This window comes from Bombina bombina, chromosome 6 (assembly GCF_027579735.1).
Source record: "Bombina bombina isolate aBomBom1 chromosome 6, aBomBom1.pri, whole genome shotgun sequence".
Lineage (NCBI taxonomy): Eukaryota > Metazoa > Chordata > Amphibia > Anura > Bombinatoridae > Bombina > Bombina bombina.
In genome coordinates this window covers 840,099,835-840,127,334 of record NC_069504.1, presented here as the reverse complement: position 1 = coordinate 840,127,334, position 27,500 = coordinate 840,099,835, and the positions used below count along the sequence as shown (strand labels likewise).

General features: G+C 42.9%; 1 protein-coding gene across 3 annotated transcripts in view; it reads left to right on the top strand.

Annotated features, from left to right (window-relative positions):
- The window catches only part of KHSRP (KH-type splicing regulatory protein), a 94,611-nt gene extending 68,478 nt beyond the window's left edge, over window positions 1–26,133 (top strand). For 2 of the 3 annotated variants that reach the window (XM_053718228.1, XM_053718227.1), the window contains 3 exons: window positions 5,992–6,063; window positions 6,747–6,928; window positions 25,797–26,133. In XM_053718228.1, the coding sequence (XP_053574203.1) occupies window positions 5,992–6,063; window positions 6,747–6,928; window positions 25,797–25,805 (263 nt within the window). In that variant the 3' untranslated portion in view covers window positions 25,806–26,133. The remainder of the gene's footprint in view (window positions 1–5,991; window positions 6,064–6,746; window positions 6,929–25,796) is intronic. The other variant, XM_053718229.1, reaches the window with a different exon arrangement.
- The last annotated feature ends 1,367 nt before the right edge of the window (window positions 26,134–27,500 follow it).

Here is a 27,500-nt window from a genome sequence, read left to right as displayed (position 1 = left end):
TGGCTAATTCTTTCACCCTAGACGCCACTTTGCAATTGGCTAGGTTAGCGGCGAAAAATTCTGGTTTTGCTATTGTGGCGCGCAGAGCGCTTTGGTTAAAATCTTGGTCAGCGGATGCGTCTTCCAAGAACAAATTGCTTAACATTCCTTTCAAGGGGAAAACGCTGTTTGGCCCTGACTTGAAAGAGATTATCTCTGATATCACTGGGGGCAAGGGCCACGCCCTTCCTCAGGATAGGTCTTTCAAGGCCAAAAATAAACCTAATTTTCGTCCCTTTCGCAGAAACGGACCAGCCCCAAGTGCTACGTCCTCTAAGCAAGAGGGTAATACTTCTCAAGCCAGCCTGGAGACCAATGCAAGGCTGGAACAAAGGAAAGCAGGCCAAGAAACCTGCCACTGCTACCAAGACAGCATGAGATGTTGGCCCCCGATCCGGGACCGGATCTGGTGGGGGGCAGACTCTCTCTCTCTTCGCTCAGGCTTGGGCAAGAGATGTTCTGGATCCTTGGGCACTAGAAATAGTCTCCCAAGGTTATCTTCTGGAATTCAAGGGGCTTCCCCCAAGGGGGAGGTTCCACAGGTCTCAATTGTCTTCAGACCACATAAAAAGACAGGCATTCTTACATTGTGTAGAAGACCTGTTAAAATGGGAGTGATTCATCCTGTTCCTTTAGGAGAACAAGGGATGGGGTTCTACTCCAATCTTCTCGTAGTTCCCAAAAAAGAGGGAACATTCAGACCAATCTTAGATCTCAAGATCCTAAACAAGCTTCTCAAGGTTCCAAATGGAAACCATTCAAACTATTCTTCCTTCCATCCAGGAAGGTCAATTCATGACCACGGTGGATTTAAAGGATGCGTATCTACATATTCCTATCCACAAGGAACATCATCGGTTCCTAAGGTTCGCATTCCTGGACAAGCATTACCAGTTTGTGGCACTTCCGTTCGGATTAGCCACTGCTCCAAGGATTTTCACAAAGGTACTAGGGTCCCTTCTAGCGGTGCTAAGACCAAGGGGCATTGCAGTAGTACCTTACTTGGACGACATTCTGATTCAAGCGTCGTCCCTTCCTCAAGCAAAGGCTCACACGGACATTGTCCTGGCCTTTCTCAGATCTCACGGGTGGAAAGTGAACGTAGAAAAAAGTTCTCTATCTCCGTCAACAAGGGTTCCTTTCTTGGGAACAATAATAGACTCCTTAGAAATGAGGATTTTTCTGACAGAGGCCAGAAAATCAAAACTTCTAAACTCTTGTCAAATACTTCATTCTGTTCCTCTTCCTTCCATAGCGCAGTGCATGGAAGTAATAGGTTTGATGGTAGCGGCAATGGACATAGTTCCTTTTGCGCGAATTCATCTAAGACCATTACAACTGTGCATGCTCAGTCAGTGGAATGGGGACTATACAGACTTGTCTCCGACGATACAAGTAGATCAGAGGACCAGAGATTCACTCCGTTGGTGGCTGTCCCTGGACAACCTGTCACAGGGGATGAGCTTCCGCAGACCAGAGTGGGTCATTGTCACGACCGACGCCAGTCTGGTGGGCTGGGGCGCGGTCTCGGGACCCCTGAAAGCTCAGGGTCTTTGGTCTCGGGAAGAATCTCTTCTCCCGATAAATATTCTGGAACTGAGAGCGATATTCAATGCTCTCAAGGCTTGGCCTCAGCTAGCAAAGGCCAAGTTCATACGGTTTCAATCAGACAACATGACGACTGTTGCGTACATCAACCATCAGGGGGGAACGAGGAGTTCCCTGGCGATGGAAGAAGTGACCAAAATCATTCAATGGGCGGAGACTCACTCCTGCCACTTGTCTGCAATCCACATCCCAGGAGTGGAAAATTGGGAAGCGGATTTTCTGAGTCGTCAGACATTTCATCCGGGGGAGTGGGAACTCCATCCGGAAATCTTTGCCCAAATTACTCAATTGTGGGGCATTCCAGACATGGATCTGATGGCCTCTCGTCAGAACTTCAAGGTTCCTTGCTACGGGTCCAGATCCAGGGATCCCAAGGCGACTCTAGTAGATGCACTAGTAGCACCTTGGACCTTCAAACTAGCTTATGTATTCCCGCCGTTTCCTCTCATCCCCAGGCTGGTAGCCAGGATCAATCAGGAGAGGGCATCGGTGATCTTGATAGCTCCTGCGTGGCCACGCAGGACTTGGTATGCAGACCTGGTGAATATGTCATCGGCTCCACCATGGAAGCTACCTTTGAGACGAGACCTTCTTGTTCAAGGTCCGTTCGAACATCCGAATCTGGTCTCACTCCAACTGACTGCTTGGAGATTGAGCGCTTGATCTTATCAAAGCGAGGGTTCTCAGATTCTGTCATTGATACTCTTGTTCAGGCCAGAAAGCCTGTAACTAGAAAAATTTACCACAAAATATGGAAAAAATATATCTGTTGGTGTGAATCTAAAGGATTCCCTTGGGACAAGGTAAAAATTCCTAAGATTCTATCCTTTCTTCAAGAAGGTTTGGAGAAAGGATTATCTGCAAGTTCCTTGAAGGGACAGATTTCTGCCTTGTCTGTGTTACTTCACAAAAAGCTGGCAGCTGTGCCAGATGTTCAAGCCTTTGTCCAGGCTCTGGTTAGAATCAAGCCTGTTTACAAACCTTTGACTCCTCCTTGGAGTCTCAATTTAGTTCTTTCAGTTCTTCAGGGGGTTCCGTTTGAACCCTTACATTCCGTTGATATTAAGTTATTATCTTGGAAAGTTTTGTTTTTGGTTGCAATTTCTTCTGCTAGAAGAGTTTCAGAATTATCTGCTCTGCAGTGTTCTCCTCCTTATCTGGTGTTCCATGCAGATAAGGTGGTTTTACGTACTAAACCTGGTTTTCTTCCGAAAGTTGTTTCTAACAAAAACATTAACCAGGAGATAGTCGTGCCTTCTTTGTGTCCGAATCCAGTTTCAAAGAAGGAACGTTTGTTGCACAATTTGGATGTTGTTCGTGCTCTAAAATTCTATTTAGATGCTACAAAGGATTTTAGACAAACATCTTCCTTGTTTGTTGTTTATTCTGGTAAAAGGAGAGGTCAAAAAGCAACTTCTACCTCTCTCTCTTTTTGGATTAAAAGCATCATCAGATTGGCTTATGAGACTGCCGGACGGCAGCCTCCTGAAAGAATCACAGCTCATTCCACTAGGGCTGTGGCTTCCACATGGGCCTTCAAAAACGAGGCTTCTGTTGATCAGATATGTAAGGCAGCGACTTGGTCTTCACTGCACACTTTTACTAAATTTTACAAGTTTGATACTTTTGCTTCTTCTGAGGCTATTTTTGGGAGAAAGGTTTTGCAAGCCGTGGTGCCTTCCATCTAGGTGACCTGATTTGCTCCCTCCCTTCATCCGTGTCCTAAAGCTTTGGTATTGGTTCCCACAAGTAAGGATGACGCCGTGGACCGGACACACCTATGTTGGAGAAAACAGAATTCATGTTTACCTGATAAATTACTTTCTCCAACGGTGTGTCCGGTCCACGGCCCGCCCTGGTTTTTTAATCAGGTCTGATAATTTTATTTTTTTTAACTACAGTCACCACGGTATCATATGGTTTCTCCTATGCAAATATTCCTCCTTTACGTCGGTCGAATGACTGGGGAAGGCGGAGCCTAGGAGGGATCATGTGACCAGCTTTGCTGGGCTCTTTGCCATTTCCTGTTGGGGAAGAGAATATCCCACAAGTAAGGATGACGCCGTGGACCGGACACACCGTTGGAGAAAGTAATTTATCAGGTAAACATAAATTCTGTTTTTATAAGATATGAAGAGTCCAGAGTTCATCCTTATGGGATATCGCCTCCTGATCAGCAGGAGGAGGCAAAGAGCACCACAGGAGAGCTGTTTATATAGCTCCTCCCTTCCCTCCCACCCCAGTCATTCTTTGCCTGTGTTAGTGATAGAAAGAGGTAAAGTGAGGTGTTGGTTTAGATTCTTCAATCAAGTTTATTATTTTTTGTGTAGTGCCTAAGTGTGCTCCTTTGTGTCAGGGTGTAGCCTAGACCAGATCAGTCTTCAGTTTGCTAAAAAGAGAAGCATCTGGTGGCTTCAAAGCAAAGGGAACTGGAGGAATCCTATTTTCTCTGTGCCTCCCATGTGTGCTGCCCTTAAGATGATGGTCTTAGCATATTGCAACTAAGGCCCAGTATGTCTCCACTGTTCTACAGGAGGGAACTGCAGAACCTATTGAAGGTGGGACTGATCATGCTGTTCGTTCAGCTTTCAGGTATGTACAGCTATTTTATTCTGGGGCAATCCTAACTCAGAAAATGGCTGTAGGAATTACCTATCATGTAGGAATTAAACCTGATTTCATTTGGTGGTACAGGGTATTTCAAGGGATAATGTGAAATGCTATCTGTCAGTGTCACGTAGTGGGGCTAACTAGATTAATTTGGCTCCTACAGTGACTTTTATTTTATTCAGGGTGGTTGTTACGCTGGGGATTGCTGAGTAAAGCGGCTTTACTTCGGTCGAATGACCGTAATGTGTTAGCGTGTTTTTGTATTTGTTTGACTGTAACCAGTACTACTCACAGCAGTCACTTATTGATTTTTATTTGCGGCCATTTTTTATTCTGTTAGAGGCCTTTCTGATTGCTGGCCACGAGGGGCGGGGCTGACTTTGCGTGCTTCAGACCAGATGCATCTTGAAGCCGCACTCCTCTGGCTGAATTTGCAGAGGACGTGTGTCCCGGATGCTTGTCGAGACTGCATGGTTACAATATTTAAAGCAGGCGGTCTTGAGCGTCTGGGTGTTTGACTGTGTGTCACTGTGGCGAGGGGGCAGGTAGGCGCCGCAGCGGAGCTGTGGCGAGGTGCACTGATTTACTCCACTTTTGTCAATAGATATAAGAGTAATTGAAAGACACAGAACGCTTCTAAGCAAATCAGAACGGTGTTTAGAGCACCTCAAACCCTAGTGTTTCTCCTATTTCCTCGGTTGAATGACTGGCGGAGTATAGGAAGTTGCTGGGTTGTCTCTGCATACTCCTGGTGGCCAGGTGTTGCATTCTAAAAAGTAATGAATGGAATCTTGGACTAATTTATCAGGTTTCTTAGAATATTTGTTTTTGGTTGACTGCCCCTTTAACTAAAAGTTTTGTATACAAATCAAGATGTAATGAAACTTTGCTATATATTTTCATTATTTTGCTCCTGCTTTGTGAAATTTGGCTCTGGAATTTGACGATTTTCTAACTCGAAAGGTGAAATGCAGCCTCTTGACTTCTCAGGGCTAACTAACACTGCTACAAATGTCCATAATTGGCTTTACCGATATTTTTAAAACTTTGTATTGTATGTTATACTGATATAGGACAATGGCTCGGATTGTCTGCATATTAAAGCCCAGATTGGCAACTCCAAATTAAGCAAATTAGATAGTTGAGCTACTGAAACAATTCTTTTTTTTTTTTTTTTTTTCTCATTTAGACTTGACTGATCATATAAAGCAACAGACCAGGGTTAGGTAAACCAATATACTTCTGCCTCTGTAGGTTATATAGAGTTTCTCTTGAATATTCTTCCCCCACTTACAGGGACATAAAACAAATTGGGATAGAGACAAAATATCATTTATATTTTACCTGCAAACTTATACTGCAGTGCCTCGCCATTAACCCTTTCTTTTTAGTTTCTGAATTGTAAATATCTAGCTCCCCCCCCACACACACTTCCTTCTATGGCTGTATCTATATTGTTGTTTTGGTAGAATGCAAAAATGCATAGGAATGATCTGCTGGAGCATGCCTAGAAGCTGTAAACTTAGTTGAAATGCAATGCTTGTCTAAACACTGATAAGGGGGGTCGAGTTTGTTTCTCCAGGCAACTTATCTATGTAATTCATTTTGCTTCTTTTTGAAAACTATTTTAAAATACTTGCCAGTAAAAAATTTTTTTTATGCAAACTATTTAACCCTTTTAGGATATGCACATATCTCAACATGTTTTGTGTCCCTTTAACTTGTTTTTCTTAGGGCAAACAACTCCACAGCCTGCAGGGCAGCCAGATTATACAAAAGCATGGGAAGAATATTACAAGAAACAAGGTAAGTGTGTGTGTGGGGAAGGTATAGTGGATAGTTTATGTGCCTAGATATATTAGCAAGGGTTAAGTGCACTGCCGTGTGTTTGTGGTTTTGTTTTTTTGTGTGTGTGCACCAGTGCAGGCATTTTAATAAACTGTTTGCATATTCCTCAATCCCTTGATGACTGCATTTTTTCACTGCAATTTTTTTTTTAATTGAATAATTTTTGCTATTTCTATTAGCAAACGTGATTTTTAAAAATTAAAAAGGCTTGTTTGATTTATTAATTCATCACTGACCTGAAGTGTTTTCCCCATGACATTTTCAATGGGCAGACCACCAAGTATTTTACTAACATTTAAGTATTTCATTTTTATTAAGTGCTCTTTGCACAGATTTTCATTAAATTGAAAGTGTGCTTTAATAGAAAATGTTATGCTATTGCAAAGTATTACTGTCCCCTCCTGGCTTTTTCAGAATGCCACACAGCTGGCAAAATATTCTGTGGAGAACACTGGACATGCACTATATGCTACTGCTTGCTATCTAAGCATTATTGGTGTTTGAATGCTGGTCAGTCATACACATGATAGTGCATACTCTGGTCAAAACACATTTTGAATAGAAACAGTTTTTGTAATGTGCATTTTTAACCACTTTTTTTAAAAAAAAAACTTACATGCTTGCACTCCTACCACTTTTAGCTCAAGTAGCAACCCCAGGAGCTCCTGCAACTGCTGCAGCAGCAGCACCAACTGCTCCACCCACAGCACAGCCGGATTACAGTGCAGCATGGGCGGAATATTACAGACAGCAGGCAGCATACTATGGACAAGCACCAGGAGCTCCACCAACACAGCCCCCGCCGGCACAGCCAGGACCACAGGTGAGGTGATAGTTGTTGCCCAAATGTTTCCCAACTTTATGCAGTAGAAGTCTTCTGTATAAATTAGTCAATGGTTTATACTTTACAGATCTAAATAGCTCACTAAGTTGAAAAGGGCAATTTCCAAAACCATATGCTTGAAGATGTCCTATCCACAAAGTATTTCTAGTGGAGAATGTGTTTGACTTACTTATAAAATTTGGCTGCTGACCCATTTTTACACCCATATGCTAGAATTTGAATGTAGGAAATTGCCACCATATGAAATGCAAAAAAATACATTATCTTAAATGGAAAGAGTCCACAGCTGCATTCATTACTTTTGGGAAATAAGGTCCTGGTCACCAGGAGGCGGCAAACATACCCCAGCCAAAGGCTTAAATACTCCAACACCCCTCATCCTCCAGTCATTCTTTGCCTTTCTTCCCAGGAGGTTGTCAGACGTGTCAGAATTTTTATTTTTTGTCTCTTATGGAGGGTAGTACTCTTCGGCATGGGACAGGAGTTTTAAGTAGTCCTGTTAGCCTCTCAGTGAGGGCTTGGATGAAAGTTAGAATCCGGAGATGCAGGCAGTTTCTTTCTGGGATACCATCCCGACTCAGGATTAACAGCTCCTCTAGCAATCGGCGTTGTCTAACTCCGCTGCCTGCTTTCTTCTCTCAAGTCCATGGCGGATGTGATGTTGCTGTCCGTCACACTTGAAGGGCCGTGTTCCTGTTCCACGACTTTGATTCCGGTAACAGTTTCATTTTACTTTATTCGATGTACTGTAACATGAATGTTTCCCGTGAGGCTATACTCCTCGTGGGTTTACCTTATAACATAAGGGTCTCTGAGTTTGTTAGTATCTTGGAATCAAGGGTTAATACCTCCTGAGGTAAGTTATTGGTCAGAGGGGGGTTTATAATCCTGTTTGCTGTGTGATTCAACCTTCTGTGAGGTTTATGGGCTCATGGTTTAGAACTTTGAGGTCTTTTTGAAGCGTGCTTTTTGGACTATATAAGGTTCACCCTGTCCGGCGTGGTTGCACTCTGTTCCCTTTTCCACATTCCCTTCCGTGTGGCAACTGATAATCTAGTCCGCGGGGGTCTGGTCATAGGAGGTGGTGAGTGCCCTGCCGAATCTTCCTCCTACTCATGCGGGTAACCCAGTTTATGGTTCCCTCCCCTGTCTGAGGCTTATAGTGAACTGCTGCTTGGCGGTAGTTATAGAAAAATAGCTGGAATTTTTTTTTACTTTTAAATTGAAAAATAACACAAACATTACGGTCACTTTTAAAACTTAAATATGAGCAGTTGGGTTTATTTTGTTTGAATATTGGGTAAAGATGGATCAAGAGGCCCTGCAAAACTTTACATGTTGCTTGTGTTTTGATTCTAATGTGGAACCTTCAATCCCTTTTTGTTCCTCATGTATTGAAAGAACATTGCATTACAGGGATTTACTTTGAATCTGAGCCATCATTAGATAAGGCGGATGTTGTTCAGGGGTCTCCTGTTAAAGATATGCCACAGCTTTCTCCTCAAGTGTCCCAAACATTATAGTCTACACATGCAGTGCCCTGCGTTAACTCACACTCCAGTTGGGGTTACCTTGCAAGACATTGCTACCCACATATCCTCTGCGGTAACTGATGCGATGTCTGCCTTTCCCATGCTGCAGTGAAAGCGCAAGAGGAAATGTAAAGAATCAGTGAGTAAGGTTTCTGATAGTCGTGGCTATTCCGAATGTTCCCTTCCAGAAGTCTAGGAGGAAGATACTTCAGCATCAGAAGAAGGGATTCAAAATGTCTGAGTCTTCACCCTCAGATGCTGCCGAAGTTTTATCCTTCAGGTTTAAGCTATAACACCTGGTTGTTAAGCAGGTTTTGGCCACCCTGGACAACTCCGACACCACTTTCTTAGTCAATCCTAAGAAGTCTAGTAAGCGGAACAAATACTTTAATACTTCCTCTGAGGCTTTTCCGGTACCAGACCAGGCTACAGATTATTGCACAGGAATGGGAGAGGCCTGGTATACTTTTTTTTTTTTTTTTTCCCTCCACCCCCATAAGATGTTTCCAATAGCTGACTCTATAAAGGAGTCTTGGCAAATGGTCCCCAAGGTAGAAGGGGCAATTGCCACTTTGGCTAAGAGAACCACTATTCCCATAGAGGATAGCTGTTCTTTTAAGGATCCTATGGATAAGAAGTTGGAAGGGTTACTTAAAAATATGTATGTACAGCCTCCCCCCCTTCCAAACAGTCAGTCTACCTGGAAGCCCAATCAGTCTTTGAACAAGGGGAAGCAATCTAAGAAGTCAGTGACTCAGTCAGCATGAAGGGTCTGCCCCCGATCCGGTAGCAGATTTTTTAGGGGCAGACTTTCTTTCCGCTCAAGCCTGGTTTCGGGATGTTCTGGATCCCTGGGTAGTGTACATCGTGTCCCAGGGCTACAAACTGGAGTTTAAGACCTTTCCTAACAGGGGCAGGTTCCTCCTCTCAAGATTATCTATAGACCAGATTGGCATTCTTACATTGTGTCCGGCCTGGGAGTGATAGTTCGTGTTCTAATGCCTGGGATTCTACTCCAATCTGTTAGGGGTTACCAAAAAAGAGGGAACCTTCAGACCAATTTTAGACCTCCAGAGTCTAAACAAGATGGAAACTATGTGTACCATTCTTCTCTTGGTATAAGTGTCAATTCATGATTTAAAGGATGTGTACCTGCACATTCCCATTCACAAGGACCACCACAAGTTTTAAGGTTCATGTTTTTAGACAAACACTTCCAGTTTGTGGCCCTTCCATTCAACCTTGCCACAGCTCCCAGGATTTTCTCAAAGGTTCTGGGAGCGTTGTTGGCGGTGCTTCGGTTGCGGGGTATTGCAGTGGCGCCTTATCTGGACAACATTCTTGTTCAGGCGCCATCTTTTCAAACTCCCACACAGATGTCTTTTCTGCGTTCTCATGGATGGAAAGTGAATTTGGGAAAGAGTTCCTTAATTCCAGCTACAAGGGTGCTGTTCTTGAACCATAATTTGATTCTCAATCAATGAGAAGTTTTCTGACAGAGGTCAGACAGATTCTCAACTCTAGTCTTGCCTTTCAGTACTCTCTTCGGCCGTCAGTGGCTCAATGTATGGAGGTAATTGATCTGATGGTGTCTGCTATAGACATCATACCGTTTGCTCGGTTCCATCTCAGACCTCATGCAGTTATGCATGCTCAGTTAATGGAACGGGGATTATGCAGATCTGTCTCCCTGATCCAGATGTAATCGCGAACATCTTTCTCAAGGAACCTGCTTCAGCAGGCCTTCCTAGGTGACCACTAATGCCAGCCTACTGGGATGGGGAGCAGTCTGGGGCTCGCTGAAAGCACAGGGTCTATGGACTCGGAAGGAGTCAAGTATTCCCATAAACATCTTAGAGCTGAGGGCAATCTTCAATGCTCTTCTAGCTTGGCCTCAGTTAGCTACCTCGGCCAAGGAACTCAGAGTTCCTCCCTGATGGTTGATTTAAGCCACTGAAGTTATGTTGTCCGACAAACGTGATAAACCGGGCTGAAGCTAACACTATTCGTTGGGCGGAGACTCAACTGCTGTCTGTCTGCGATCCACATTCCAGGAGTGGACAATTGGGAAGTGGATTTTCTGAGCAGACAGACTTTTCACCCGGGGGAGTGGGAACTTCATCCAGAGGTATTGGATTGATGCTCTGGCGGTTCCTTGGAATTTCAGTCTAGCATGTTTTCTCTGTTCGCTCTCCTTCCTCAGGTTATTGCTCAAATCAAACAGGAGAGGGTGTCTGTGATCCTCATTGATCCGGTGTGGCCTCACAGGATCTGGTATGCAGATCTAGCGGAGATGTCGTCATCTCTCCCACGCTTAATTTTATCTAAGAGTGGTTTTTCAGAGTCGGTCATTAAGACCATGATTCAGGCGTGTAAGCCTGTTACCAGAAAGATTTACTATAAGATATGGCGTAAATATCTATTTGGGTGAATCCAGAGGCTACTCTTAGAGTAGTGTCAGGATTCCTAGAATTTTGTCTTTTTTCTCCAGGAGGGTCTGGAGAAGGGATTATCTGCTAGTACCTTGAAGGGTCAACTTTCTATCATATCTATATTGTTGCATAAACGTCTGGAGGAGGTGCAATCCTTCTGTCAGGCCTTGGTCAGAATCAGACCTGTGTTCAAACCTATTGCTCCTCCCTGGAGTCTTAACCTTGTTCTTAAAGTTCTTTAGCAGGCTCTGTTTGAGCCTATGCATTCCTTAGATATTAAGATATTATCTTGGAAAGTTTTTTTTGTTTCTCGTTGCAATTTCTTCTGCTCAAAGAGTGTCTGAACTCTTGGTGTTGCAGTGGGAATCTCCTTACCTTGTTTTTCATTCGTATAAGGTAGTTATGCATATTAAGTTAGGTATCCTTCCTAAAGTGGTTCCTGATAGAATTAATCCGGAACTTGTTGTTCCTTTGAATCCTAAACCTTCTCATAAAGAGCGTTCAATGCACGTACCACATCTAGGTTGTGCAGTAAAGTACTATTTGCAGACTAAGTATTTTCTTCAGTCCTCTTCCTTGTTTGTTGTTTTCTCTGGGAAACACAAGGGTCAGAAACCTACGGCTACATCTTTCTCTGTGGCTGAGTAGAATCCGTTTGGCTTATGAAACTGCTGGACAGCAGACAGCAGCCCCCTGAGAAAATCACGGCTCATTCCACGAGGGCTTGTTTCCTCTTCTTAGACATTCAAAAATGAAGCTTCTGTGGAACAGATTTGCAAGGTTGCAACTTGGTCCTCTCTACACTTTTCAAGATTCTATAAATGATACTTTTGCCTCGGCTGAGGCTTTTTTTTTTTTTTTTTCAAGCAGTGATGCCTTCTGTTTAGGTTCCCTGTCTTGTCCCTCCCTTATCTGTGTCCTCTAGCTTGGGTATTGATTCCCAATAGTAATTAGAGATGATCCGTGGACTCGGTGTCAAAGATGTATCGGGCAAGCATACATTTTGTTTGTTTAATTTTCTGTGGTGTTGATAGTAAAAAGCACAGGAGATGTTAACATAAAAAGTGGGTTTCAAAATATTTAGTAACTATCCTACATTTAGCCTCAGTTCACCTTAAAACTATTTTACATTCTCCCATTAATTTAGATTAATCTAATAGCTGCCTTCTAATTACCAAAAAGCAATGGCAAACCCATGTCTGCTTTCTCTGAACAAAGGGAATCCCAGAGAAGCTTTTACAACCATTTGTGCTGTAATTGCACGAACGGTTTGTACATTTCAGTGAGAAAGTTTGTAAAAAAAAAATTTTTGTATTCATTTGGGGAACACTGAACCCAAATTCTTTCATGATTCAGATAGGAATAAATTAAAAAGTGGCTTAAAATTGCATGCTCTATTAATTTTTCTTCGTTCTCTTGCTATCTTTATTTTATAAAGACATCTAAGCTTTTTTTTTTTTATTCAGAACTATGGACATCACTTTTATTGGTGGATGAGTTTATCCACCAATCAGCAAGAACAACCCAGGTTGATCACCAAAAATGGGCTGGCATCTAAACTTTCTTGCGTTTCAAATAAAGATAGCAAGAGAATGAAGAAAATTTGATAATAGGAGTAAATTAGAAAGTTGCTTAAAATGTCATGCTCTATCTGAATCACGAAAGAAAAAATTTGGGTACAGTGTCCCTTTAAGGACCTGGCATTTCAGACTAAAAGGACCAGTAAATACAGTAGTTTTGCATAATCAACACATGCATAAGACAAAGCATTTAGTCTGAAATTTGTCAAGAAAATAGTCTAATTCATTTGAAATTCAGTTGTCCATTTCCACTCCCACTGCATGTGACCTTCGTCCAATCACAAATGCATATACTTCTATTCTGTGAATTATTGCACATGGTCAGTAGTAGCTGGTATAAAAAATGTAAAGTGTGCACAGTTTGTTAATGGAAGTTAATCGGAAAGTTGTTTTAAAATGCATTCTCTGAATCTTAAGATTAATTTTTACTTTTTTTTTTCTATAAGAATTTTTATGTATTGCTGTTTACAGATACAGGACCATTCATTTGAAAGAGGATTGCTGCTTTCAAATAAGGTGTCTCATGATTGACATCACACACCAGCATTTGCTGGATATAATAAAAAGATTGCAGTTGCAGGGTTATGATCTATTGTAGTTTTCCAAACCTAGTCCTCATGACCCTTAGGCCAGATATTCATTATATCTTAACTAGAGCACAGGTGGAACAATCTGCTCACCAATCAGCTGTTTTTCACCTGTGCTCTAGTTAAGATATAATGAATATCTGGCCTGAGTAAGAGTTCAGAGGATTGGGTTTGGGAAACGCTAATTTTGATTTAACCCTTTAAGGACACAGCTTTCAGTTTGCTCAATTGTTTTATGACGGAAAAATTCTGTCATATGTCCTTAAGAGGTTAATACACCACTACACCATTAATAAATTGATACATGGAAATATATGTATATATGATTTCACCGTCTGTGCCAAATTCATATGAATTTCCTATAGTGAGAAACACAATTGTTACTTTCTATGAGCACTTAATAAAAGCCTATTTCTTCTACAAGATACGAGTCCACGTATTTCATCCTTGTGGGATTTATCCTCCTGCTAACAGGAAGTGGCAAAGAGCACCACAGCAGAGCTGTATATATAGCTCCTCCCTTCCCTCCACCTCCAGTCATTCTCTTTGCCTGTGTTAGTACTAGGAAGAGGTAAAGTGAGGTGTTGGTTTTAGATTCTTGTATCAAGAAATTTTTTATTTTAAAATAGTGCCAGTGAGTACTATTTTCCTCGGGGAGAAATCGTCAGTCTGGATTCCCAGGAGGAATGGAGACTTATTTTTTTTTCTGCCATAATGTTGATGATCTTGGCAAACGTTATCTAAGATCCATTTTGGTTCCCACAGAGATCCTGAAGGTAGTGCAAGGGAAATCTTCACTGTGGAGAACGGTCTCATGCTACAAGCAGCAATGAGGTATGTTCAGCCCTTTACTTCTGGGGAGACTTGTTATATCAGAACTGGCTGACTTTATTCCCTACAGGGAAAGTGGTAAGCAGTAGACCTATATGCTTTGTGCTGGTACTGGAATTACTGTGTTTTATATTGAATACTTATTTCTCCAACATAGGTGTGTCCGGTCCACGGCGTCATCCTTACTTGTGGGATATTCTCTTCCCCAACAGGAAATGGCAAAGAGCCCAGCAAAGCTGGTCACATGATCCCTCCTAGGCTCCGCCTACCCCAGTCATTCTCTTTGCCGTTGTACAGGCAACATCTCCACGGAGATGGCTTAGAGTTTTTTAGTGTTTAACTGTAGTTTTTATTATTCAATCAAGAGTTTGTTATTTTGAAATAGTGCTGGTATGTACTATTTACTCAGAAACAGAAAAGAGATGAAGATTTCTGTTGTATGAGGAAAATGATTTTAGCAACCGTCACTAAAATCCATGGCTGTTCCACACAGGACTGTTGAGAGCAATTAACTTCAGTTGGGGGAACAGTGAGCAGTCTCTTGCTGCTTGAGGTATGACACATTCTAACAAGACGATGTAATGCTGGAAGCTGTCATTTTCCCTATGGGATCCGGTAAGCCATGTTTATTACGATCGTAAATAAGGGCTTCACAAGGGCTTATTAAGACTGTAGACTTTTTCTGGGCTAAATCGATTCATTATTAACACATATTTAGCCTTGAGGAATCATTTTATTTGGGTATTTTGATATAATAATATCGGCAGGCACTGTTTTAGACACCTTATTCTTTAGGGACTTTCCCAAAGCATAGGCAGAGCTTCATTTTCGTGCCGGTGTTGCGCACTTGTTTTTGAGAGGCATGGCATGCAGTCGCATGTGAGAGGAGCTCTGATACTTAGAAAAGACTTTCTGAAGGCGTCATTTGGTATCGTATTCCCCTTTGGGCTTGGTTGGGTCTCAGCAAAGCAGATACCAGGGACTGTAAAGGGGTTAAAGTTCAAAACGGCTCCGGTTCCGTTATTTTAAGGTTTAAAGCTTCCAAATTTGGTGTGCAATACTTTTAAGGCTTTAAGACACTGTGGTGAAAATTTGGTGAATTTTGAACAATTCCTTCATGTTTTTTCACAATTGCAGTAATAAAGTGTGTTCAGTTTAAAATTTAAAGTGACAGTAACGGTTTTATTTTAAAACGTTTTTTGTACTTTGTTATCAAGTTTATGCCTGTTTAACATGTCTAACTACCAGATAGACTGTGTTCTGAATGTGGGGAAGCCAGAATTCCTATTCATTTAAATAAATGTGATTTATGTAACAATGACAATGATGCCCAAGATGATTCCTCAAGTGAGGGGAGTAAGCATGGTACTGCATCATTCCCTCCTTCGTCTACACGAGTCTTGCCCACTCAGGAGGCCCCTAGTACATCTAGCGCGCCAATACTCCTTACTATGCAACAATTAACGGCTGTAATGGATAATTCTGTCAAAAACATTTTAGCCAAAATGAACACTTATCAGCGTAAGCGCGACTGCTCTGTTTTAGATACTGAAGAGCATGACGACGCTGATAATAATGTTTCTGAAGGGCCCCTAACCCAGTCTGATGGGGCCAGGGAGGTTTTGTCTGAGGGAGAAATTACTGATTCAGGGAACATTTCTCAACAAGCTGAACCTGATGTGATTACATTTAAATTTAAGTTGGAACATCTCCGCATTCTGCTTAAGGAGGTATTATCCACTCTGGATGATTGTGACAAGTTGGTCATCCCAGAGAAACTATGTAAAATGGACAAGTTCCTAGAGGTGCCGGGGCTCCCAGAAGCTTTTCCTATACCCAAGCGGGTGGCGGACATTGTTAATAAAGAATGGGAAAGGCCCGGTATTCCTTTCGTCCCTCCCCCCCATATTTAAAAAATTGTTTCCTATGGTCGACCCCAGAAAGGACTTATGGCAGACAGTCCCCAAGGTCGAGGGAGCGGTTTCCACTTTAAACAAACGCACCACTATACCCATAGAGGATAGTTGTGCTTTCAAAGATCCTATGGATAAAAAATTAGAAGGTTTGCTTAAAAAGATGTTTGTTCAGCAGGGTTACCTTCTACAACCAATTTCATGCGTTGTCCCTGTCGCTACAGCCGCATGTTTCTGGTTCGATGAGCTGATAAAGGCGGTCGATAGTGATTCTCCTCCTTATGAGGAGATTATGGACAGAATCAATGCTCTCAAATTGGCTAATTCTTTTACCCTAGACGCCACTTTGCAATTGGCTAGGTTAGCGGCTAAGAATTCTGGGTTTGCTATTGTGGCGCGCAGAGCGCTTTGGTTGAAATCTTGGTCGGCTGATGCGTCTTCCAAGAACAAGCTACTTAACATTCCTTTCAAGGGGAAAACGCTGTTTGGCCCTGACTTGAAAGAGATTATCTCTGGTATCACTGGGGGTAAGGGCCACGCCCTTCCTCAGGATCGGCCTTTCAAGGCAAAAAATAAACCTAATTTTCGTCCCTTTCGTAGAAATGGACCAGCCCAAAGTGCTACGTCCTCTAAGCAAGAGGGTAATACTTCTCAAGCCAAGCCAGCTTGGAGACCAATGCAAGGCTGGAACAAGGGAAAGCAGGCCAAGAAACCTGCCACTGCTACCAAGATAGCATGAAATGTTGGCCCCCGATCCGGGACCGGATCTGGTGGGGGGCAGACTCTCTCTCTTCGCTCAGGCTTGGGCAAGAGATGTTCTGGATCCTTGGGCGCTAGAAATAGTCTCCCAAGGTTATCTTCTGGAATTCAAGGGGCTTCCCCCAAGGGGGAGGTTCCACAGGTCTCAGTTGTCTTCAGACCACATAAAAAGACAGGCATTCTTACATTGTGTAGAAGACCTGTTAAAAATGGGAGTGATTCATCCTGTTCCATTAAGAGAACAAGGGATGGGGTTCTACTCCAATCTGTTCATAGTTCCCAAAAAAGAGGGAACGTTCAGACCAATCTTAGATCTCAAGATCTTAAACAAGTTTCTCAAGGTTCCATCGTTCAAGATGGAAACCATTCGAACTATTCTTCCTTCCATCCAGGAAGGTCAATTCATGACCACGGTGGATTTAAAGGATGCGTATCTACATATTCCTATCCACAAGGAACATCATCGGTTCCTAAGGTTCGCATTCCTGGACAAGCATTTCCGGTTTGTGGCGCTTCCTTTCGGATTAGCCACTGCTCCAAGGATTTTCACAAAGGTACTAGGGTCCCTTCTAGCTGTGCTAAGACCAAGGGGCATTGCTGTAGTACCTTACTTGGACGACATTCTGATTCAAGCGTCGTCCCTTCCTCAAGCAAAGGCTCACACGGACATAGTCCTGGCCTTTCTCAGATCTCACGGATGGAAAGTGAACGTGGAAAAGAGTTCTCTATCTCCGTCAACAAGGGTTCCCTTCTTGGGAACAATAATAGACTCCTTAGAAATGAGGATATTTCTGACAGAGGCCAGAAAAACAAAGCTTCTAGACTCTTGTCGGATACTTCATTCCGTTCCTCTTCCTTCCATAGCTCAGTGCATGGAAGTGATCGGGTTGATGGTAGCGGCAATGGACATAGTTCCTTTTGCGCGCATTCATCTAAGACCATTACAACTGTGCATGCTCAGTCAGTGGAATGGGGATTATACAGACTTGTCTCCGAAGATACAAGTAAATCAGAGGACCAGAGACTCACTCCGTTGGTGGCTGTCCCTGGACAACCTGTCACAAGGGATGACATTCCGCAGACCAGAGTGGGTCATTGTCACGACCGACGCCAGTCTGATGGGCTGGGGCGCGGTCTGGGGATCCCTGAAAGCTCAGGGTCTTTGGTCTCGGGAAGAATCTCTTCTACCGATAAATATTCTGGAACTGAGAGCGATATTCAATGCTCTCAAGGCTTGGCCTCAGCTAGCAAGGGCCAAGTTCATACGGTTTCAATCAGACAACATGACAACTGTTGCGTACATCAACCATCAGGGGGGAACAAGGAGTTCCCTAGCGATGGAAGAAGTGACCAAAATCATTCTATGGGCGGAGTCTCACTCCTGCCACCTGTCTGCTATCCACATCCCAGGAGTGGAAAATTGGGAAGCGGATTTTCTGAGTCGTCAGACATTGCATCCGGGGGAGTGGGAACTCCATCCGGAAATCTTTGCCCAAGTCACTCAGCTGTGGGGCATTCCAGACATGGATCTGATGGCCTCTCGTCAGAACTTCAAAGTTCCTTGCTACGGGTCCAGATCCAGGGATCCCAAGGCGGCTCTAGTGGATGCACTAGTAGCACCTTGGACCTTCAAACTAGCTTATGTGTTCCCGCCGGTTCCTCTCATCCCCAGGCTGGTAGCCAGGATCAATCAGGAGAGGGCGTCGGTGATCTTGATAGCTCCTGCGTGGCCACGCAGGACTTGGTATGCAGATCTGGTGAATATGTCATCGGCTCCACCTTGGAAGCTACCTTTGAGACGAGACCTTCTTGTTCAGGGTCCGTTCGAACATCCGAACCTGGTTTCACTCCAGCTGTCTGCTTGGAGATTGAACGCTTGATCTTATCGAAGCGAGGGTTCTCAGATTCTGTTATCGATACTCTTGTTCAGGCCAGAAAGCCTGTAACTAGAAAGATTTACCACAAAATTTGGAAAAAATATATCTGTTGGTGTGAATCTAAAGGATTCCCTTGGGACAAGGTTAAGATTCCTAAGATTCTATCCTTCCTTCAAGAAGGATTGGAAAAAGGATTATCTGCAAGTTCCCTGAAGGGACAGATTTCTGCCTTGTCTGTGTTACTTCACAAAAAGCTGGCAGCTGTGCCAGATGTTCAAGCCTTTGTTCAGGCTCTGGTTAGAATTAAGCCTGTTTACAATCCTTTGACTCCTCCTTGGAGTCTCAATTTAGTTCTTTCAGTTCTTCAGGGGGTTCCGTTTGAACCCTTACATTCCGTTGATATTAAGTTATTATCTTGGAAAGTTTTGTTTTTGGTTGCAATTTCTTCTGCTAGAAGAGTTTCAGAATTATCTGCTCTGCAGTGTTCTCCTCCTTATCTGGTGTTCCATGCAGATAAGGTGGTTTTACGTACTAAACCTGGGTTTCTTCCAAAAGTTGTTTCTAACAAAAACATTAACCAGGAGATTATCGTACCTTCTCTGTGTCCGAAACCAGTTTCAAAGAAGGAACGTTTGTTGCACAATTTGGATGTTGTTCGCGCTCTAAAATTCTATTTAGATGCTACAAAGGATTTTAGACAAACATCTTCCTTGTTTGTTGTTTATTCCGGTAAAAGGAGAGGTCAAAAAGCAACTTCTACCTCTCTCTCTTTTTGGATTAAAAGCATCATCAGATTGGCTTACGAGACTGCCGGACGGCAGCCTCCCGAAAGAATCACAGCTCATTCCACTAGGGCTGTGGCTTCCACATGGGCCTTCAAGAACGAGGCTTCTGTTGATCAGATATGTAGGGCAGCGACTTGGTCTTCACTGCACACTTTTACCAAATTTTACAAGTTTGATACTTTTGCTTCTTCTGAGGCTATTTTTGGGAGAAAGGTTTTGCAAGCCGTGGTGCCTTCCATTTAGGTGACCTGATTTGCTCCCTCCCTTCATCCGTGTCCTAAAGCTTTGGTATTGGTTCCCACAAGTAAGGATGACGCCGTGGACCGGACACACCTATGTTGGAGAAAACAGAATTTATGTTTACCTGATAAATTACTTTCTCCAACGGTGTGTCCGGTCCACGGCCCGCCCTGGTTTTTTTAATCAGGTCTGATAATTTATTTTCTTTAACTACAGTCACCACGGTACCATATGGTTTCTCCTATGCAAATATTCCTCCTTAACGTCGGTCGAATGACTGGGGTAGGCGGAGCCTAGGAGGGATCATGTGACCAGCTTTGCTGGGCTCTTTGCCATTTCCTGTTGGGGAAGAGAATATCCCACAAGTAAGGATGACGCCGTGGACCGGACACACCGTTGGAGAAAGTAATTTATCAGGTAAACATAAATTGTTTTTTTATGCGACTCAATATGGGCTAGACACTGGGAGATGCGGTTGAGAGACTGGAAATAGTGTCCCAAGGGTATCAGCTGGAATTCAAAGGTTCTCTCCCAAGGGGGAGGTTTCTACTTTCACGATTGTCTACAGACCAGACAAAAAGAGGCGTTCTTAAGTTGTGTAAAAGACCTCTCTACTATGGGAGTAATTCGTCCCGTTCCAAGACAGATGTTTTACTCAAATCTTTTTGTGGTTCCCAAAAATGAGGGCACGTTTCGACCCATTTTAGATCTCAAGAGTCTAAACAAGTTTCTCAGAGTCCCATCCTTCAAAATGGAGACTATTCAAACAATTCTGCCATTGATCCAGGAGGGTCAGTATATGACTACCGTGGACTTGAAGGGCACATACCTTCAAATTCCTATCCACCAGGATCATCATCGGTTCCTAAGGTTCGCCTTCCTGGACAAACATTTTCAGTTCGTGGCTCTTCCCTTCGGGTTGGCCACAGCATCCAGGATCTTCACGAAGGTTTTAGGGTCCCTTCTGGCGGTTCTCAGGCCGCGGGGTATTGCAGTGGAGCCTTATCTGGACGATATTCTGATCCAGGCATCTTTCCATCTGACAGTCTCATACGGACATGGTCCTGTCCTTTCTGAGGACTTACGGGTGGAAGGTGATTCTAGTAAAGAGTTCACTAATTCCACAGACCAAGGTTCCCTTTCTGGGAACTCTAATAGATTCCATATCCATGAGAATTTTCTTGACAGAGGTCAGAAAGTTAAAAATGCTGAATACATGCCAAGCCCTCCTCAGCCAATCCTCGGCCATCAGTCGCCCTTTGCATGGAGGTAATTGGATTGATGGTGGCGGCAATGGACATCATTCCTTTTGCTAGTTTTCATCTCAGACCACTACAGCTGAGCATGCTCAGACAGTGGAATGGAGATTATGCAAATTTGTCTCCTCAGATAGATCTGGATCAGGAGACAAGAGAGTCTTCTTTGGTGGTTGTCTCAGGATCATCAGTCCCAAGGGACGTGCTTCTGCAGACCCTCATGAGTGATAGTAACGACGGACGTCAGCCTTCTAGGTTGGGGTGCAGTCTGGAATTCCCTGAAGGCTCAGGGTGTGTGGACTCAGTCGGAGTCTCTACTTCCAATCAATATTCTGGAATTGAGAGCAATTTTCAATGCGTGTCAGGCATGGCCTCAGTTGGCTTTGGACAAATTCATCCGCTTTCAGTCGGACAACATCACGACTGTGGCTTACATCAATCATCAAGGGTCAACAGAGTCCCTTAGCGATGACAGAAGTATCCAAGATAATTAGATGGGCGGAGGCTCACTCTTATCTGTCAGAAATCTACATCCCATGAGTGGACAACTGGGAAGCAGACTTTTTAAGCAGACAGACGATTCATCCGGGGGAATTGGAACTCCATCCGGAGGTCTTTGCCACTCTGATTCTCAGATCGAGCAGACCGGAATTGGATCTGATGGTGTCTCGTCGGTATGCCAAGCTCCCGAGATAAGGATCCAGGTCAAGGGATCCTCAGGTCCAACTGATAGATGCCTTGACAGTGCCTTGGTCGTTACACCTAGCTTATGTGTTCCCACAGTTTGCTCTCCTTCCCCGTGTGATTGCTTGGATCAGAGGGCTTCAGTAATTGTAATTGGCCTGCGTGGCCTCGTAGGACTTGGTATGCCGATCTAGTGGACATGTCCTCTCTGCCGCCGTGGAAGCTTCCATTGAGGCAGAACCTTCTCATTCAGGGACCCTTTCAACACCCAAATCTAGTTTCTCTGCAACTGACTGCTTGGAGATTGAACGCTTGATTTTATCTAAGCGGGGGTTCTCTGATTCGGTCATTGATACTTTGATTCAGTCAAGTAAGCCTGTTACTAAAAAGATCTACCATAAGATATGGCGTTATCTTTATTGGTGCGAATCCAAGGGAGTCAGGATTCCCAGAATTCTGTGTCTTCTCCAAGAAGGATTAAGGAACTTGCTGATAACCCTTTCTCCAAAGGGAAAAAATCTCTGCTTTGTCAATTTTACTACACAAACGTTTGGCAGATGTTCAGTCTTTTTTTTTTTTTTTTTTTTTTTTTTTTTTTTTTGTCAGGCTCTGACAAGAATCAAGCCTGTGTTTAGATCTATTTCTCCACCCGGGAGTTTGAATTTAGTAGTTAATGTTCTTCAAGGGGTTCCGTTTGAACCCATGCGTTCCATAGATATTAAGTTATCATGGAAGGTTTTTATTTTTGGTTGCTTTTTCTTCTTTTTGTAGAGTTTCTGAGCTTTCAGCGTTACAATGTGACTCGCCTTGCCTTATCTTTCATTCTGATAAGGTGGTTTTATGTACCAAACAAAATGAAAAAGTCCAGCAGACACTGTATAGATATTGGGTGCAATCTAACGGTGCACTGCACAACCCTGTATCCATATGCAAAATTCAAAAAAGAATAGCAGCACTCCAAAAATGATAATTACCAGTCCTTTATTGTAGCCAAAAGCACAAGTGAAGCAGCAACGTTTCGGACTACATGTCCATCATGCTATACCTACATCACTTCCACTTCCTCCTTATATACCCAAATGGTGCACACCCACCAAATTACAATTAACACTTTGTATCCCAAAACCTAACTTACCAATTTAGTGGCATATGCAAATATTCCAACATTATTTTTCTAAAAATTACTTTATACAAGTTAATAACTTATTCATCTTATACAAAAGAGAGAAATAAATAAAATGTTACACAGATAATTGGAGGACATCAAAATATATCAAGGAAATTCTGTCTACCTTCAAACACAGAATAATTTTTGTTTTTATTTTTCTTGTTTTTTCTATTAACACTATTACAAAAACACTATTTGACTGTCAGACAATATTACACACTAAATGCCAAAAATGTTATTTCTACAGGAAAATAGATCGATCATACTCTTTATTCATACCCATTGGTACTAATGAGTTTAGAGTAAAAAATCCAAAATGCCTCTGCTTGAGGTACTGCTCTCTATCACCCCACCTCGCCTACAGGGAGAGATATGCTCTAATACTTGGGCCTCCAAGAAATGAGTGGCTACTGGTGATTTCAGGTTATTTCTCCTAATACTTGACTTATGCTCGGTGATCCTGTCCCCTAACCCTACGGGTCGTTTCACCTATATAAATAAGGCCACACGGGCACTTAAGGAGGTATATCGCAAAGTCAGTATAAGTTAAAAATTCTTTAATCCAAAATTTCTTTCCAGATTGAGGATGTACAAAATTTGGCCCCTTTATCATGTTACAATGTGAACATCCCAAGCAAGGGTAACAACCTAGATTTTTCTTTGTAATGTACCCTTGTCTACCAGTTTTGGCACTGCCAATATCCGCCTTTACCAGAGAATCTCTTAAATTTATCCCTCTTTTATAAGCTGGCATAGGGACATTCTGGAACTCTGGTATACCTGGATTACAATTCTTCTGAATATACCAATGCCTGAATAATTCTCTGGTTTTTGTTTCAGAATATAATGAATTGAGTACTCGGATTCAATCTGTCTTTATTTCTATCCTTGCTTGTTCTTGCTCGTGGTTTGAGTAAATCATCTCTAGCAATCTTCATAGTGTTTCTAATCTCTTTATCAATCAATTCCTTTATAATATCTTCTGTCTAAAAAGATTACCCATCTCCCTGAGTCTTTCTTCACTTTTTCTGTCATCTGACACAGATGTGGCGAACCCGCATAAATTGACTCTTGGGTAGGGAATTCCTCAAGGACAGAGGATGTGCACTACTTGCCAGTAATAGATAATTTCTGTCAGTTTCCTTTTTTATACAAATCCACCTTGATTCTACCATTTTCCTTAATCACCAAAGTATCTAGGAATGCTAAGCTCTCCTCACTATGGACCAAAGTAAATGTTATATTCACTGTGGCAGAATTTAAAATCTCCACAAACTGCAATAGGCTTCCAATGTCGCCCAGCCATATGCTAAACACATCGTCAATATAGCGCCACATTCCTTAAAAAGATTATATACTAATTTTTCTTCATAAATACTCAAAGATGTTGGCATATGTGGGGGCGACATTGGAGCCCATTGCAGTTCCCTGTTTCTGTATGTAGAAACTGATCCTGAAATAGGAAATAATTAGCCGTAATATAATATCTAACAGCTCTAAAATGAACTTCTCATCCACAGTGAATAAATTAGAATCCGGCCATTACCTTGTTCACAGCCCCCACACCCCCATCATGTCTGGAAGTGTAGAGGCTAGAAACATCCATACTGTACAGAATGCACTTATTTAAAGGGACAGAAATATTTTTCTAATTTATTCAGAAAATCCCCCTGTATCCTTGATATGATTGGGATTCAACAACATATCTCCAACAATTGATCTAAATACACTGAAAACATTCGAGAACACAATGTCAACACTTGCCACAATGAGGCGTCCCTGGCGATTTTGTCAAGTCTTTTATGCACCTTAGGAAGTGTATATATGACAGGTGTTCTCGGATGTTTATTGATCAAGAATTCTTTCTCCTCTGGACCCAATGATACCTTTATGAATTGCAAAAATTCAATACACTTGTTAAGCTCTTTTTGAACAGCAAACTGGGTTCCTTCCTAAGGTTGTTTCTTTTAAAAATATTAATCGGTAAATTGTTGTTCCTTAATTATGTTCCCCAACCCTTCTAAGAATGAGCCGTATGTTGCAGAACTTGGACGTGGTCCGTGCCCTGAAGTGTTACTTGCAGGCGACTAAGGATGTCCGTCATCTTCCATTATTCATTGTTTTTTTTTCTGGAAAAGCGTTAGGTCAGAAAGCTACGGCTACCTCTTTCCTTTTGGCTGAAGAGAATCATCCGTCTGGCGTATGAGAATGCTGGACAGCAGCCTCCTGAAAGACGTACGGCTCATTCTACTAGGGCTGGTGCTTCCTCATGGGGCATTTAAAAAACGATGCTTCTGTTGAACAGATTTGCAAGGCTGCAACTTGGTCATCTCTTCACTTACTTTCCATATTTGATACTTTTGCTTCTTCTGAGGCTGTTTTTGGGAGAGAGGTTCTTCAAGCAGTAGTGCCTTCTGTTTAGGTTTTCTGTCTTGTCCCTCCCTTTCATTCGTGTCCTGTAGCTTTGGTATTGTATCACACAAGGGATGAAATCCGTGGACCTCATCTTGTAAAAGAAAAGGAATTCATTGCTTACCTGATAAATGTATTTCTTTTACAATATGACGAGTCCACGGCCCCACCCTGTCATTTCTAAGACAGGTATTTATTTTTGTAAACTTCAGTCAACCTCCACCTTTGACTTTTCCTTTTCTCTTCCTAACTTCGGTCGAGTATGACTGACTGGAGATGGAGGCGAACGGGGAGGAGCTATAAATACAGCTCTGCTGTGGTGCTCTTTAAATCCCACAAGTAAGGATGAAATCCGTGGGACTTTCATATCGTAAAAGAAATAAATTTAATAGGTAAGCAATAAATTTCCTTTTCGTATGGCCAATACTTCAGCGTGCCTGGTTAATTACCCACTGACCAGATTGTGTGTGTGGCTATGGAATTATTTTCGTTAGGAATACTCAGTGGTTGTAAACATTGTGTGCTATACCAAACATAGGGAAATGTTTAAAGCTTCTAGGTGTACATGAAGCATGGAGTTAAGAAATTAAGAAAATACTTAATTCTCTACAGATCTAGCTGCTTAAACATTCATGTCATTGATTCCATTTTAGGTATCTTAGTTTTGTGACAGCACAGGTAGTATTTAATATTTTAAAATTTGCTTATCTAGTTTTCTGTAATAAATAATCTGAAAGTGTGTGTATATATCTAAAAAAAAAAAAAAAAATTTTTCTTCACCCTATCTGCAGGCCCAGTGAATGTTATATACCCCCTCACTCATTACCAGTCTGTTAAAGAGGGCCTCTGCTGCTGATGTCATTGAGGGGGAGAAGCCGTTTTGAAGAGTCGTCTGGTCGTTTTTTGTTTTTATTTTTTTTAAGGACCTTTTCTTCCTCTCCCCTTCCCAGTTTTCATGTATTAAAAACAAAAAAGCAGCCAAGTGGTGCCTGTTCCATCAGCTACAGGTTTAGAAATTTTAGGACTAATCTCAGATCATCCAAATGCCCCCTCCCCAACAAACACACGGTTTTATCCGCTGCAACTTTCAGTGAGGAACTTTATTTTATTTTTATTTTTTTTAAGTAATCGAGATTACTGCCCTATGACCCTGTGCTTTTAGTTAGTTGAACATTCCCTGGTGATACCCCCCAAGCCTCTCACCGGTCCTCCCCCTTGCAGCTGGGGGAGTTCGTCAGCCGGTCCCCTCCCATGGCTGAGGGGGGGGTCGTGATGTGTTGTCTGTTCAGCAGACATGGAAACCTGTACGCTGAGAGTTTTTACTTTTTATTGCCTGTTTTTAACTTCACAATAAACAATAGACAAAACTCTCCCTGCTTTACAGACTGCTTTCTCTCCTCCGATTTGAGTTTTTTTTTTTTTTTTTTTTTTTTTTTTTTCTTCCCTCAATGTTATAAATCTGATTTTAATTTTCCTATTCTGGTGAAGAATTTGGCTATTAATAAACTTTTCTTGTGCTCAACACTTTGCAGTGTGTGTTTGAAGCACTTTTAGGACTCGATCACTGGGCTACACACACTGGTACTTGTGAACTTGGTATGGATAAATCTCCCATTGGGATTGGGAGAACACTAACCATTTGTAAGTCTGTTCCTGCAACAGTTTTGAATAAAATTGGCTCTTAAGAACTGGTTGAATAACGACATGCATGGGGAGGGGCGCAGGAAGGTACACAGGGACATGCAAAGACACACCTATTACCCAGATTAAATGAACTTATATTTACCCATTATACTCCTACTTTATAAGTTGTTATTGATCTATTTTATTGAAACATATTACTATAGCAACACATGTCATAATGTCATGCTAATGAAGTATTCTTGACTTGAGAGAGACACACGGAGACACGCACACACGCAGATGCGCGCACCCGCAGGGAGACGCACACACGGACACTGAGACACGCACACACACACACGGAGACACACACGCGGACACTGAGACACGGACACTGAGACACACACACGGAGACACACGCGCGCAGACGCACGCGCGCGGACGCTGGCGCGCGGACGCACGCTGACGCAGACAGCGCGCTGACGCAGACACGCGCGCGGACGCTGACGCAGACACGCGCGGACGCTGACACACGCACACGGACACTGAGACACACGCACGCGGACACTGACGCAGACACGCACGCGGACACTGACGCAGACACGCACGCACGCGGACACTGACGCAGACACGCACGCACGCGGACACTGACGCAGACACGCACGCACGCGCACACTGACGCAGACACGCACGCGGACACTGACGCAGACACGCACTCTGACACTGACGCAGACACGCACGCGGACACTGACGCAGACACGCACGCGGACACTGACGCAGACACGCACGCGGACACTGACGCAGACACGCACGCACGCGGACACTGACGCAGACACGCACGCACGCGGACACTGACGCAGACACGCACGCACGCG